The sequence below is a fragment of the Condylostylus longicornis genome, unplaced genomic scaffold, assembly GCF_029603195.1.
Source record: "Condylostylus longicornis isolate FDR11 unplaced genomic scaffold, ASM2960319v2 ptg000004l, whole genome shotgun sequence".
Lineage (NCBI taxonomy): Eukaryota > Metazoa > Arthropoda > Insecta > Diptera > Dolichopodidae > Condylostylus > Condylostylus longicornis.
In genome coordinates, this window is record NW_026577973.1 from 17,217,631 (window position 1) to 17,233,372 (window position 15,742).

Consider the following 15,742-nt stretch of genomic DNA (forward strand, 5'->3'; position numbering starts at 1 on the left):
AATATAAAATCTTATAAACATTTAAGTTGAAAACAGAAAAGAAGAGAAATCAAGCAAATTCACCACGGCGAATTTAACGCAAGTTTATATTGCAAAATAATATGCAAAATATGTACTAAAGAGTTGAATTTGCCTTTTTGCTGTTGTTTTGGGTCAACAACAAAAATCATCGGTCGTTGCGGGTTACTTTGGTAATAGTTTTACAATGCAGATTAATTTTATACCTATCAAACAAACTTTTGACAGCAATGTTTTGAACATTTGCAATTATGCAATCTGCAAACTTACAACTTGAAATTAATATAAAACAAAATTCAGCTGTTCGAAATCTTTTTAAAAATAATCCAATGTGTAACACGTATCTAACAGATTTACTGTTATATCAAGTAAATAAATATCTATTATTTATTAACAATTAATATATCGACTGCTAAATTTACAATACATATTATATAATACTTTTAATGAACGCACACGAATTTTATTTTAAGCAGTACTAATATAAACACAAAATGAACAATTTGGGAATTTTTAAATTTCGTGGCATGATTTTAGGTATACTTAAGACCAGTTATTTAACTGGACCCTGAAATAGAATATCGTATAAAAAGTGAACACTGAGATTTTATATTGTAAATACAGATTTTAAATTATGGAAATGTAGGCTTGTGATTCATGAAAAGTCAAATGATATGCATTCCAGGCACAATTCAACGTATTGATCAGTTTGATAAAAATATAAAGTTGAGTCCAAATTTTTTGATTTCTTTGAATTAACTAAGTTGATCAACATGTTGGACCGATCATCGCATTATTCCTTCGTATCTCAAATACGAAATAGTAGAATGACGGTACAATGCAGTTACGGATTCACATCTTCAAATGAAGAAAAAACATAACCTTATTTTTTTTCATATTCTGACGTGCAATTTAAATCACGGACTCCGTTGGAAAAAAAACTGGTAACCTAGATGGAATTTTGGTTTCTAAAGCATAATAAAGTTAAAGAGTAAAAAATTTTTAAATTTGAAAAAAAAAATATTGATTTGTTCGAAATATTCTAGTTGTGTTGACTTCAGCGCTGCCAAAAGTAAAGATTTAATTTGAATGAAGGTTTTTCGGTAATATTTTTTGTGCAAAACTCCAAAAAAAGATTTTTAAATTTTAAGATTTACTAAAAATTTATTAAAAATATGTATGTATTTTTAAAGTTAAGGTTTTTCATACCCTTATTATGATCGGCGAAGCGAATGGCTAAGCGAGTCTAATGGACTAAAGCGAATTGCTAGGCGAATAATCGAATGGCATTTTAAATTATGATCGGCGAATGCTTTCATTCGGCAGATCCAAAATGTTGCTACTGTAAGACATCAAGAAACCTACCAAAAATAATGAGGATGACACTATGTACATTGTTTTTGTGTTTTTGCAGAAACAATTATTGAATTTTTCTATTTAGAAATGTCGGGGTTATTGCCCATTAATTTATTTAAATGCTCGAATTGTTTTTGGTTCGTTTTCCATTATATCCTTATAAATGCTATAATATCCAATAAAAAAACACTTGTATAACATAAAAACGTATGTATTATTTTGATTTTTGGTTTCATTCACCTAGCTTGTCACACAGAATTTTCATTCAACAGCAATCCGAAATTCATCATCAATTCAAAATTTAGGCAAATTCGCTAATCATAATACGAGTACCAAAAATTTATATTCGCCAAAAACTTCATTCGCTTCGCCGCTCATAATAAGGGCTTTAATGCTATTGAAGTTTTTCAGAATTGGAATTTTTTACACCTTTTCTATTTCTATATGAAACATTTTGATTAAATGTGATGAAAGTGAATTTAATAGGCAACGCATGTTAAAGCAATTTCCTTAACAGAAAAATTTTTGATATTCTCTGATTTGAAGATCTCGAATGTATCGTGAAAATTTTTTTTATTAAATCTTTAACATGAAGATTTTATTTAAAAAAATTAAGACATTTAGGTTAATCTATTTGGCAGCATTGGTTGAGTATCATACTCATGAATAATTTCGACCACGTTTGTAAAGGAAACGCAGCTAATACTCAAGTAGAGAGGCCAGCTTTTATTAATATATGGGAAAATCAGTTTTCAAATTAAGCAAAAAGAATTTATATAAAAAAAATATCTCTGAAATTAATAAATTCAAATTTTAGTTCTCACCTTGATTATTATAAAAATATATATTTATCCTCCACTGCTAATTTTCATCTCGGGCATAATATGTCAAAAACAATTTAGCTATAGTTATACTCTTGTAATACAGTTAAAATTTTTTTGACAAATACGCGAGAATAATTATTGCTTTCAGAGAAATATGACTTCATTATTCTAAATAATTATTTTGAGTCATGAAAAAAAAAAATTCTAAATTCAAACATTTAAAAAGAATGCAGCATAATTATTTTACGCACAATGCGTATTTAAAAAAAAATAGTATGAAAAATGCATAATACAGATGAATGAATGTAATAAAACACATATTTTATTGCACTTTTACATAAGATTATATGAAGTGAAATTTCGTTAATTCAATTTGGTATTGAAATTTTTGTTTTCAATATCAAATTGAATTGAGGAAAAATTGTTTTTAATGGAAGTACATAAGAATATATCAGTTTTTTCATTAACATTTTAATTGCAAAAAATATATGAAAATAGTTTAACTAGCTTTAATTTAAAGTGTCAAAATTGCATTTCTTATCTAATCTGACGATGTAAAAAAACTTTTTCCGTAACCAAAGGCTTATAGGGTAATCAAAATGTCTACATTTTTGTACTAAAATTTTTAGCCATTTTAAATTTTTTTCCAAAATATTCTACAATCTGTCTTAGTTCTACAAATTTAAATATATATATAGGTTTCTTTTTAGCTTACATATTATATGGCATTCTTTATGTCATGATTAAAGGACAGATATATTTTTTTTCAAAAACAACAACTACAAAACTTAAAAAATTCTCCGCATGACGCGTTACCTTGTTGTACTAAATAAGTCTTTCTACCATTTTCCGCCATGAAGGGACGCGTTACTTTTTGGAAAAAGAATTATTAAGTGAAAAATATTGTTAAATTTTTAAAATCGTGCTCAAAATACTTGAGAAAAATTATCTAAGAATACGGTGAAGGAAAATTATCAAGTTTTGACTAATTGAAATAACAATTTTATAGATTTTTTTTTGTCCGGACGGTGAGTGTTTTTCAGTTCAATTTGGCTTGTATTGTGATAAATGTTCAGTGGATTATTAAGTTAACCAATTTTTTTTTAATACAAAATAAGTTAAATTTTTATAATAATTTATACCGGTGAAACACAATCTTATTGAAATCATATAAGTAAATATTGCAATTTTAAATTTATTTAAAATAATTTGTGAAATTTTAAAACATTATACAGTGTTGAGGATTTTTGATAATAAATATTGATTTGGATCATTCGCATTATTCTAGCCGTCATATTCTACATTATACTCGTCATTTAAATCGCCATTGTAATAATGCCGAGAAAGTGCTAGGTACATATTTAAATTGAGCATATTACTTTAGCAAAAAATACACGTGCATTTTTTAAATAATTTCTCAAAATTTATAACAAAAAATATTTAATCACAATTTATATCGAGTTTTTATATTTTAATTATATTGGAAAATTATTAGTATAGATACAACACCCAAGTAAATTTTTTGTTAAGTGAGAAGAATAGTACACACAATAACATATACATATATATATATATACATTTGAATATATATTTATATATAGGTACAAATGAATATATAGATGTATAATATTCACACTTTTATAAAATGTTTTATGGAAAACAGCTATGGATACAATATATATAAATATACATATAAATCGCAGATAGACAAAATTTATCTCCATAAAATTGTCTGTCTGACTTCTATAAAATGGTAAAAAAGAAAAACGAAGTAAAAAAAAATTGACTAGGTAGGTAAAGTACTCAATGCGATTACCTGTTTTAAAAGAGTACCTTTTGTAAGTTACTGAAGTAAATTGTGTAATATAGTTAAGGGTCTTGTACTCCAACTTCATGTGTCATGCAAAAACAATGAAAATATGTGTGAATATATTAAGTTGTTTCTCAAGATATCGCTCATTTATGTATACATATATATTTACATACATTTATTATATATATATATAATTATTTACAATTTTTATATTCATATGTACATTAAAGATATGCACATATATATATATATGTATATAAATATATATATTGTATGTAAATATGAAATTGTACTATAAGCACATTCTTCATAAATTCTTTTGTGTATTAAGTTCAAGTGAATAAATTATGTAGATACAAATAAAGTAACATTTCAAAAGTTTTCAAGAATTTTAAAATAACATTATGAAATTTTAACGACATGACCTTGACTTTGATTTTATATTCGTCACATTATAAGTTATCAATAAATATTGTTTTAAGTAAAATAAAAATAAATACAAAAGCTAATAATTGTATTATAGCTGTTTGATTTACGGAAAGCAGGTGTGATAGATTTTTATTATTTTTGATAGAGTTTTCGAGAACTCCCCATCAATTCAAATATTTCATTATTTTAAAGTAATTTAAAAAAAAATTGCCAAAATATGAAAAACATAACCATAGCATAATATTTTTAAAATGCACGTTTAATACTTCCGCTTTTATTAACAAAGTATTTTAAATTTTTATTTTCATTTAATAAATCTAAAATTTGTAGCAATCAAAATACATGAAACATGAAATACGTATTTGTTGGTATATAAATAAAATAACAAATTCAGCCCAAATTTATAAACAAAAGATTTTTGGATTAACTTAAGCGACACTTCTGTTGTTTGTTTTATGATTTTTTATGTACATACTTTTATATACATTATATACTCAAAAAATTTAATTATTGCAAGTTAATATTTAAGTGCAAGAAACAAAACATTAATATAGGTAGGTATACCTACATATGTTACTATGCTACGACCGATATAGGTATCAAATAATTTTGTATCTACGTAGGTACGTACCTAATCCAAAATTTATCATTTTTCTGATATAATTATTTATAAATATGTACATGTTGCGGGTATATTTAATACAATAAAATTTCAAAAACTTTTGAATCATAGCAAATTTTGTCGAATATTATTGTTTTCTAAGGGACTCAGTCGTATGAAAATATTTTCTATTTATTTAAACATTTTCATATTTTATAATTTAAGTAGGTAGGTAGGTACTTACCTATATACATTAAATAATATATTTAAATAAAATGATTTAATAAACATTCTAATACCATTTCCTTATTTTTTTCCCAATTTTAGGAATGTACGATGCAAAAATGAAGATATTTTGTCCTGAAAAGGTTTTATCTTCATTGTAAATTTGAAAATTGAAAGAAAAGGAAAAAATAATTAAGTTTTGGTCAAGCATATATTTAGGCACTAACTTGTCAATAAGCAAATATATATTATATATAATAAAGAATTAAATATAATCACACATAAAGAGGATAAATTTTGTTTCTAAGAAAAAGCAGCACAATATATAAGCATAACATAGCTCAAAATAAAAAAAAAGATATAATTTATAAACGTATAAAATAATATTATTACACACTAAAGTTTAAGTTAAATATATAAAAATACTTTTAGAGAATTTAAGTCATTCATTTATATATAAAGGGTAAATATTGAGTAAAGGATAAATATTATTTTTACAAAATACAAAAATTAAAAATAAATTGACAAAATGGATAAATCAATGATGATGCCAAAACGTTCGCGTCTGGATGTAAAGGGACCTTTTGCAAATGGTCCTTTACAACAGTCTAGGCCATTGGTTGCTTTGTTGGATGGACGTGATTGCTCCATTGAAATGCCTATATTAAAAGATGTTGCAACTGTAGCATTTTGTGATGCTCAAAGTACATCAGAAATACATGAAAAGGTAAATAAAATTTTACGTAATATAAACAATACTTACTAGCAGATAATTACTTAAAATTCAGGTTTTAAATGAAGCTGTAGGAGCATTAATGTGGCATACAATAATTTTAACAAAAGAAGATTTGGAAAAATTTAAAGCATTACGTATAATTGTACGCATTGGTAGTGGGACTGATAACATTGACGTTAAAGCAGCTGGTGAACTAGGTATTGCGGTATGCAATGTACCAGGCTATGGTGTCGAGGAAGTTGCTGATACAACAATGTGCTTGATATTAAACTTATATCGTAGAACTTATTGGCTAGCTAATATGGTTAGAGAAGGAAAAAAATTTACCGGACCTGAACAAGTCAGAGAAGCAGCTCATGTAAGGGACATGATTTTAAAAAAAAGTAATTTTTCCCTTACTTGAAAAAAAATTGTTTTAGGGTTGCGCAAGAATAAGAGGAGACACATTAGGTTTAGTTGGTCTAGGACGCATTGGAAGTGCTGTCGCCTTAAGAGCGAAAGCATTCGGTTTCAATGTTATATTCTATGACCCATATCTTCCGGACGGCATTGACAAATCTCTTGGTTTGACACGTGTTTATACATTACAAGATCTACTTTTTCAATCAGATTGTGTATCGTTGCATTGCACATTAAATGAACATAACCATCACCTTATAAATGAATATACTATTAAACAAGTATTTCAAAATTATTTTAAGTGTATCTTCATGTAAGATATAAATATTATCGTATTTTTAGATGAGACCTGGTGCATTTTTGGTAAATACTGCTAGAGGTGGTTTAGTTGATGACGAAGCTTTAGCTATATCGCTAAAACAAGGAAGAATTAGAGCTGCAGCTTTAGATGTTCATGAAAATGAACCATATAATGTATTCCAGGTGAAAATCAAGTCAACCTAGTTTAATCTAATTATAAAATAAAATTATATTTTAGGGAGCACTAAAAGACGCTCCAAACTTAATATGCACACCACATGCAGCTTTTTATAGTGAAGCATCTTCAACAGAATTACGAGAAATGGCAGCAACTGAAATTAGGCGGGCGATTGTTGGCAATATTCCAGATGTATTGAGAAATTGTGTTAACAAGGAATATTTTATGAGAACACCTAACGCAAGTGCTGCACACGCAGCTGCATACACAGAAGGTAAATCCATGTTGATAACAAATCCAGAAAAATAAATAACTTTTTTTTATATTAAATCATTTAATTAAAAATTAAATTCGTGCTTCGTTTTAAGTTACTTTTTTAATAAAAGAAATATATGAAAAATAGAAACAATAATTAAGTATATGAAAATGAAAGAAACAAGAAAAAATATTATTAAAACAAAATGAGACAAAAAAAAACACTTAAATTAAGAAAATAATCACTTTTAATTTTTTAACCTTAATTTTTATTTCATACATATCAGAAATAGTAAAACAAAAATAGATCCAGAAAATATAATTTTTATAAGATATCTAACAAATTAATTAAATCGAACAAATAAGTTGTGGAGCTACTTCCATATTTTTGTAATTTTTACATATTTGTTTTTCATTTTTTTATTGTTTGGTAAGTGGTGCTAAGCACTGTATTGATAGAATTTCATTTTGCTAAAGATTATATTCCTTTTTTAATATACTTTTTCAAATAGTTTAATTTTTATGAATTTGGATTTATAGACTTATTAAAAAAAATGAAATGAATGGCATATAAAATTTATTAAGTGTTTTAAGTCCCAAGCCCACGCTTTGTTTGATTAAATTATTTGGGTAAATAAAATTATAAGAAAATAAATACATAAAATCAATAAGGAAATAAGATAATAAATTATAAATTTCTTAAGGTGAAAGTAAACAAAGATTGATTGAAAAAAATTACAAATTTTAAAACTACTTAAGATAAATATCAATATTCTTCATTTTTAGTAATTAAATTCAGTTACGAATTTATTAGAAAACTAAAAGTTTCCTTATTTTTTTAATTCCCTTAATTTTAGAGTAACAGCTTGAGGTTGCAGGTCAATCTCTTCGAATAAATATTCAATAATTTTTCCAAGATAAAAGTAAATTTGGCATTAACATTTATCGTTTTGTCAAATAGCAAATACAAATGATTGTTCAGGGTTTACATCAAGTAAATGTTTAGTTGCGTTTTGTTTTTCCAATTTACACTCAGGCATATACGCATTTTTAATATAGTCAAGAATCAAATATTTTAAGAGGGATATAAAAATTATATACTAATAAAAATATTTTTAAGTGATTTTTGCACGTTTAGTAAAGTTAATTTACAAACAATATAATACAACTGTTTTAAAATGTATGTATGTACTTTTCTAAAATGCGCTCAACTATGATTTAAACTTGTTTTTTTTTTTTAAATCAGCTAAAGTGCGTATGCTTTATTGTGTTTGCTTAACTCTTATCGTGTTTATACTTTATTTGATAATAATTCTTATCTATAAAAAAATATATAAAAAAATATTTTTTTAAAATGGTTATTAGTAGTTTTTTCCGAAAACTTAAAAATAATAAAAAATAAACTTTTATTACACAACACCTAAATTTTAACTTTAATATCTAAAGATCCAAGGTATATGTTAGTTTCAAGAAACGTTAATTAAGCAGAAAGAACCATTTAATATTGAAGTTAATTAAAAAAATGTGCATTTAGCTGAATATTAGTAAAATTCTAAAAGAATTTGGAAAAAAGGGAATTATCTTCGAAATTAAAGGAATATTGATATTTAAAAATAATCGAAATTAAACTTATAGGTTGTTTTGAATTTTAAATTTATTAAAATTGATTTTCCTTTTTTTCTTTTTCGCGTAAAAGGTAATTATTTTTTTATGTTTAATTAATTGTAATTCAGGAGTAATATTCCCTTTTTTGTATACGGAAAAAAGGAAAATAATATAAAAATAAAACATGTAATAAAAAAAAGTTATATTGCTGTGGCAAAATTTTTGTAAACTTGTACGTGAAACATAATCGATCATATTAAAATAAATGTTTATTAAATTAAAAATATGAAATAGAACAAAAAGAAAGTGATTTGTAAAAATTTCTAAATATGTATGTGTTTAGTTTCTTTATGCTAAAATTTGAATTATTTTAATTACAATTTTGCTATGTGATTTATTTTGAAATTTGTCGTAATGCTACATATGTAATTTTTATATTGTCATCATTATACAAATATGTTTGTCATATATTTTTATTTTTTTTTCTATTCTAACTATCATGTATATATATATCTATATATATATAAGTGCGTATATATATGTATACATATTATATTTTATAGTTATGTGAATTTCTGTTTAATTAATATTTAGGAATGGTGTGCCTACTAAAACCAAAAACTAAATACTAAATTATTGAAGTTTTACAACATATGATAGTGGCTTATGCGAGAATGTATAAATAATATGTGCTTACAAAATTTAAGAAATTGTTTAACTTTTGTAGTAGCTACGTATGTCGTATATATAAACATTCATGCATAAGTACATATATGCATCCGTGCTGCGTTATTTTAGGTTAGTAGGTTTTGATTTACCTATCAAAAAAAAATTGTTTTCAATAATACTAGTATTTTACACAAATGTTTTAGCACACAATTCTTAATGATTCAATTATCAAAATAATAAAATGCGATTAAAGGCAACTTAAAATTCGAAAAGCTGCAGAAAAAAAAGAAAAACAATTTTTGCTCTAGAAAGTGATCTCATCATCCGCGTTTATTTTCGCCTTAAACTTTATGTTTATGTATATTCACTTATTGAAGTAAAAATTAAAAAGATAATCAAATACAATTATAATAAATAAAAAATATACATAAATAAATTAAATATAAATTGATTTTTACAAAAAAAAAGAAAAATAAAAAAAAAAAACAAAAAATGAAATATACAAATTAAATAAAACTAAAAACAAAAAAATTTTTTTATGAAATGTTTACCCGCTGCATTCCTGAGCTTGAGATGATGAATTAATATTATTACCTTAAATATTTAGCTGGTCATCTTATATTTAATACGTAAAAAAAAATTTTAAATTATGTTTGACTAATAATTTTTTATTTTAGAATTAAATAATTATTGAGTCAGATAAAAGTAAAAACAACATAAATTGCTTACAATTTTTTACGTAAACTGATGAAATATTTTTAAATCTTTTTAGTTTAGTTTATGCGATTTTAAATATTTAGGAAACAATTTCTCACTTAAATTAAAACTTGGGCGTGCAACGGTTATATACCCAATTCAATAGTAAAAATTAACTTTATTTGAAAAGTAAATTATTAAAAATATTTGACAAAAAAAGTATTTAGGATTTGGAGAATTATTTTTGATAATTTTTGCACATAAATTACTCTTTAACTTGTAAATCTTAAAAAAATATATATATATGAAAATGAAAAAAAAAGTAAAAAATAGGAAAAGTAAGAAATTCTTTAATAAATCATAAAAAAATATAATTTATTTCTTTTAGTTATATTTTAAAATACATTACTTTTTACTCTAAAATTCATCAGTACGGTACATTAAGGATGTTATAATTTTTTTTTCAATTATGTATGTTATATAAAAAAATTCAAAAGAAAAAAATTAAAAGAAGAGAAAAAAGAAAAACTGTGAAACAAATAAAAAGATAAATTTTACATAAAAATTTGTTTTTTCTACTCCTATTTCATATTTTTAAATTTTATTTACCTTAATTTACTTTTTCAATAGATATACGTTAAATATATTATGTTTTAATTTTTAAATCTTTTAAGATTTATAATTACAGGAAATGAATTTTAATTTCAACAAAACAAAATGTAAAAATTTCTTTTATTTTATATTTTTAAAATATTTTAATTCATGTAAACAAAACTTGGGATGATGGAATCATAGTTTTTGAAGAGCATTTTAGTTTATAAATACATCCAAATATATAAATACATATAAATATATATATATATATATATATGTATATATATATATATATATATATATATATATATATATATATATATATAAATATATTTTTTTAACAGATTTTATAGATTTCTTACTTTATTATACTAATATTCATAAGTAAGAAGTAGTTAAAACTTATTCAACTTTATTATTTAGTTGATTTAAAAAAATTTTTTATGTGTATTTTCTCAATAATTTTAATATAATGCTTAGAGGTAATCGGGTTTTTCTTTTCTATCACTTTTTATTCTAAAATGTTTAACATATTTTGAAATTGGCTAACATTTTGTTTTCTTAAGTGTAAATAAAAAATGTATACATAATTCAAAAAATATGTAGATGTTATCATACCAAAAATTTTTATTGTGTATGCCTTTAAAAAACATTTTGTTATACATTTAAAAGTCGAAAAAAATCTTTAACTCATTTTAACACATTGTCATTTTAAAGTATGTCTAACCCTAATTGCAAAATTATTGGACATAATCATAAATACTAGATAAATATAAATGCTAGACAAATATATCTGAAGAAAGGCTTTAAAATTTGAATTACTCAAAAAATATTGTATGAAAAATGTTATAGCTTCATAAATTTATATTGAGTTATTGTACAAATACGTTTTATTTATTTTATTTTCTTAAAAATTAATCCACATAACTTGCGTACTTCTATAGCGGCCTCCGAAAATGTTATTAACATGTTACAAAAAACTGCTAACTTTGTAGTATAATTTCATTATCCATATATCAATATTTTTGTTTGTTTTTATATTTTATATTCATTTCAAGCTTAAATTAAATTTTTTTTACTTAAAATATTTCAAATATGTTTTTTCATTAAATATGTTAAATGATTTTTTTTTTGTTTATAATAATCAATTAAATTTTAAGTTGTTCTTATTTTAGAATTCAACGGATTTTGGGACGAAAAAATCTTAAAATACTTAAAATTATAAAAGAAGTTTTAATATGCATTGTATACAAAGTGTTTTTCAAAGCTATGAGGATTTTGTATTCAATTAAACTTTACGCTTTCGCTATTTTCGTTTTGTTTAAATAGTTTTTTCTTTTTTTATATTTTAATTTTAGAATGCATTTTATAAATTTTACTAAAAATTGAGCGTTATATAGAATTAATTAAGTTATTTTGTTGTCACAGTGTAGGTAAAAGGGAGAATAATAAAGAAAAAAAAACAGAAATGTTACTATTCGATCGACCGAAAACTTGTATATGATACATATAAAATAATATAATTAAAAACAAATTTTTCTACACTTAGCGGTGTTGAATCTGGGCTCTTAGACATTGCTTCAAATATCCCAAATTTTGAGTTCGTTTAATTTTTATTTTATTTTCTTTTGTAATTAAAAGGATTATCAAAATTTATGCTAATTCTAAAAATGTAGAAAAATCTTAACACTCACAAAAACTCTCAAAGTCACGTATTTTCCAAATTTCTGTTGCAGATGAAGCTAAAAAATAATATCAAAACAGTATATATAATTTGAATCTTTGTAAAACAATAATTAAAAGCTTTTGTTTCGATTTCATTCCAATTTCCAAAACTCATAGTATTCGAATATGTTAATTAAATTTTCTTTACATCGTTCAAAGAAAAATAAGGAATTATAAAAGAAATTAATATCAATCAGAAGAATTCATATAAAACATTATTTTTGAACTAATGAACTTCGAACGTTTATTTAAAATTCCCCGAAGTGATGTAGGAGAACTTAAAAGTCCAAGTAATTTGCGATCGTAAGTAGTTTTTGTAGTTCGTAGTTTTTTGATATGCTTTACATGAATTGTAATATCTCACGAAAGTATAAAAATTCCCACAGCAATATAAAATATTCGAATAAAATAAGTTATTAAAATTTGAAAAAAGGAACTAAAATTTTTTATATCCTTGAAAATATTATAAATAATTTAAAAAATTTATTTTTGAAAATCAAGAAAAATCTATTTTTGTGTTTCGTTATTTTGTTCGTGGTGTTTTCATTCATTGTCTATTTGATTAAAATTGACTCTGTTTTCGCGGTTCTTTTATGAAAATTAGAAAAATCTTTCCAAGAACAAAAAAAAATCAAAAATTCGATTATTTAAATTTGCAAAACAGGATTAAATGGAGGATATTATTCAGGCTCACTGCAACAGGCTCATAGTACGACCCCACATGAAGCACCTCATACCGCGGGAGCTCATGCTCCGTCAGCTGTAAATCCATCACCAGTTTCAGCACCGCAAGTAACAGCACCACCAGTTCCAGGCCTTCAACTTGGACTTGTGAGTAAATCGGTAGGTAAATTGCAAAATATATAAGAACTCTATAAATTATTTTATTTTTTGTGGACTGATTCTTCTGATCGCATTTCAAGTTACTTTATAAAAATTAAAAAACAATCGATTCCTTTGATAAACTTTTGTGTTGATAAATATACGTATACATGTTTCTGTTTTTTTTTTTTAATCAATCGAAAAATATATTTCTGTTTTTTTTTAATATTAGTTAGTTTAAAAATTTTAAATGATTTTAAAATTTTACGCTGTTATTTGATTTTTTAATCGGGTTATGATTTGGTATTAAACTTTGCCATTTTTATTAGCTATTATTCAATTCTTGAGTTACATAAGTATCAGATAATCCAATCGTCTTGAAAAAATAATAATTTTACATAGAGATTAAAGTCTACAAGCAATGTCTTCCTTTAAAAATATATTGTACCTACAATTTTATGAGATGGTAGAAAAGTAATTGTGTATTGTAAAATCTATTGTAACATTTGATTAAACAAAAAATTTATAAAATTCTTTTGTGAAGCCTTTGTATTGTATTATTATTTTATTAAAAGTGTCCACAATTTTTTCACTTTTTAAAGTTTCTTAACTACCAAACTTAAAAAAAAGATCCAAGGAACAAAACATAATTTTTTACCAATTTTTATTAATAATTACATTGGTACAAGTATCAATAAGTTATTTAATATAAAACTAATATTTTTTTTCATTTATTTTATTTTAATATTAAATAGTTGATTTAAAATTTGATTTTTTTCTTGTTACATTTTCCATAAATATGAACAAATTTAGTCATATTTTGTTTTATTGAAAAAAATTAATTTTTTTTTGTACAAATAATAATTTTAATAGCAATATATCAATATTGTGTCTCAATTAACTAAATCGTAACTCAGCGCAAATATAGCTTTTAATTAGGTTAAATTTAGAATTTATAGAAAAATGGTGAGATGTTTAATTGTTTTCACATTAGATGACCATAATTTTCTGACAAAAATAGTGAAAACAATAGTTAGTAAACTAAATCAGCTCTTAGATTAAACTTTCAAACTTAAATAAAATGGAAATGTAAATGATGTAATTTTCCTTCACACAGAGGCGAATACTTTTTTAAAAATTCATAAAAAGTATTATGAATTTATGAATGCTTAGATTTTCAATTTGAGTAATTTTTAGTGCTCAAAAAAATTTTTGTTTTGAATGGATGTTAAAATTTCGTTTTTATAAAATATCAATACTTATTACATATAATTAAATATTTTGATATGAATATAAATTTTCTTTTCAGCCCCTGAATGCGCCGGATCCTAGCAACCATCATTCAGTTAAATCCGAATCGTCAGAGGTCCAATAGCTTCAATCTGGCAAATTAAAAAAAAAAAAATACAAAAAAAAAAAAAAATAAAACAAAATAAAAAAAAAAACTTAATATTAAATTGATGAAGGTTAATTTAAAATCAAAATAAAAAGTATAATAAAAGATTAAAAACATTTAAAATAATTGAGCAAAAAGTAATATTGAATTTGGGAATAAAAACAACATTTTCAAAAGAAAGAAACAAGAAGCAGCAAAAGCATCCATAAAACTTGTAGAGATCTTTGAGTTAATCAACCATCAAAAAAAAAAGATATTTTCTTTAATTAATTATAAAAATATTTGTATTTATAAGAGAGACAAAAAAAAAAGTAAAAAAAAAACTTGTGAAACTATTTTTATTAGATTTTAATTTTAATTTTATTTCCAAGATTTAAGAATAAGACGTATATATATATTTAAAAAAAATATACCGGATGTAATAAAAAACAAAAACTTAAAAAATGCATTGTACTTTAAAAAAAAAAAAAAAGTGATAGAAAAATGAAAAAATGTTTCAATTTTCAATTTATTTTTTGCTTTAAGAATTTTAATACTGCAACAGATTTGGAATAAAAAAAATAATAGTTAAAGGAATGAAGAATTTAAATTAATGATCCGTCTAATGTTACCTCTAAAATATATAAAAAATAAAGGAGAAATTCATCTCTATTTCCGAATTTTTACGGATCTTATTTTAGTAAAATTTTTGAAAAGTATAATTTTAAACAAAAGTCTTGAATTATATTTCAAGACTTTTAATGCTGCAAAATCAAAAAACAGGTTATACAAATACTCTTAAACACGCCAAATAATTAGACTAGATTTAAAGATGTTATTTAATTATTAACTTTAAATTTTCAAAATTTTCGTGGACAAAATTTTTTCTGTAAAGAAGATAAGGTACATAGCTGCATTAAATTTTATACAGTGCGCTTATTATGTTTTTTAGAAATATAGCAATCTAAATCCATTTTTCATTGCATACTTTAATAATTATCGTGTTTACGCTAATAAATCATTATTATAAGTATAAAACATACAATAAGCAAAAAATTAAAAAACATGTTTTTGTGATGAATGAGAGAAATAAGAATTCAAAATTTTCAATGAACAATACGA

At 23.4% G+C, this 15,742-nt stretch overlaps 1 protein-coding gene across 5 annotated transcripts; it reads left to right on the plus strand.

Annotated features, from left to right (window-relative positions):
• Nucleotides 1–3,046: 3,046 nt before the first annotated feature.
• LOC129608516 (C-terminal-binding protein) lies at nucleotides 3,047–15,099 on the plus strand. Of its 5 annotated transcripts, XM_055520079.1 has the most exons (9): nucleotides 3,047–3,226; nucleotides 5,369–5,639; nucleotides 5,699–5,993; nucleotides 6,055–6,360; nucleotides 6,422–6,682; nucleotides 6,744–6,884; nucleotides 6,940–7,153; nucleotides 13,088–13,266; nucleotides 14,555–15,099. In XM_055520079.1, exons 3-9 carry the CDS (start codon nucleotides 5,796–5,798, stop codon nucleotides 14,618–14,620), a joined length of 1,365 nt encoding a protein of 454 aa, XP_055376054.1. In that variant the 5' UTR covers nucleotides 3,047–3,226; nucleotides 5,369–5,639; nucleotides 5,699–5,795; the 3' UTR covers nucleotides 14,621–15,099. The 5 variants fall into 5 exon arrangements, with proteins under 5 accessions (XP_055376054.1, XP_055376045.1, XP_055376071.1 ...); XM_055520070.1 differs by having other exon boundaries at nucleotides 5,369–5,993; XM_055520096.1 differs by having other exon boundaries at nucleotides 5,369–5,993; nucleotides 13,112–13,266.
• The last annotated feature ends 643 nt before the right edge of the window (nucleotides 15,100–15,742 follow it).

Bases quoted from the DNA above. Each gene is read 5' to 3' on its own strand.
- LOC129608516 (XM_055520070.1), top strand. From the start codon at position 5,796: ATGGATAAATCAATGATGATGCCAAAACGTTCGCGTCTGGATGTAAAG. The intron at 6,361-6,421 runs GTAAGGGACATG...AAATTGTTTTAG, and splicing joins AAGTCAGAGAAGCAGCTCAT to GGTTGCGCAAGAATAAGAGG. The intron at 6,683-6,743 runs GTATTTCAAAAT...TCGTATTTTTAG, and splicing joins ATGAATATACTATTAAACAA to ATGAGACCTGGTGCATTTTT.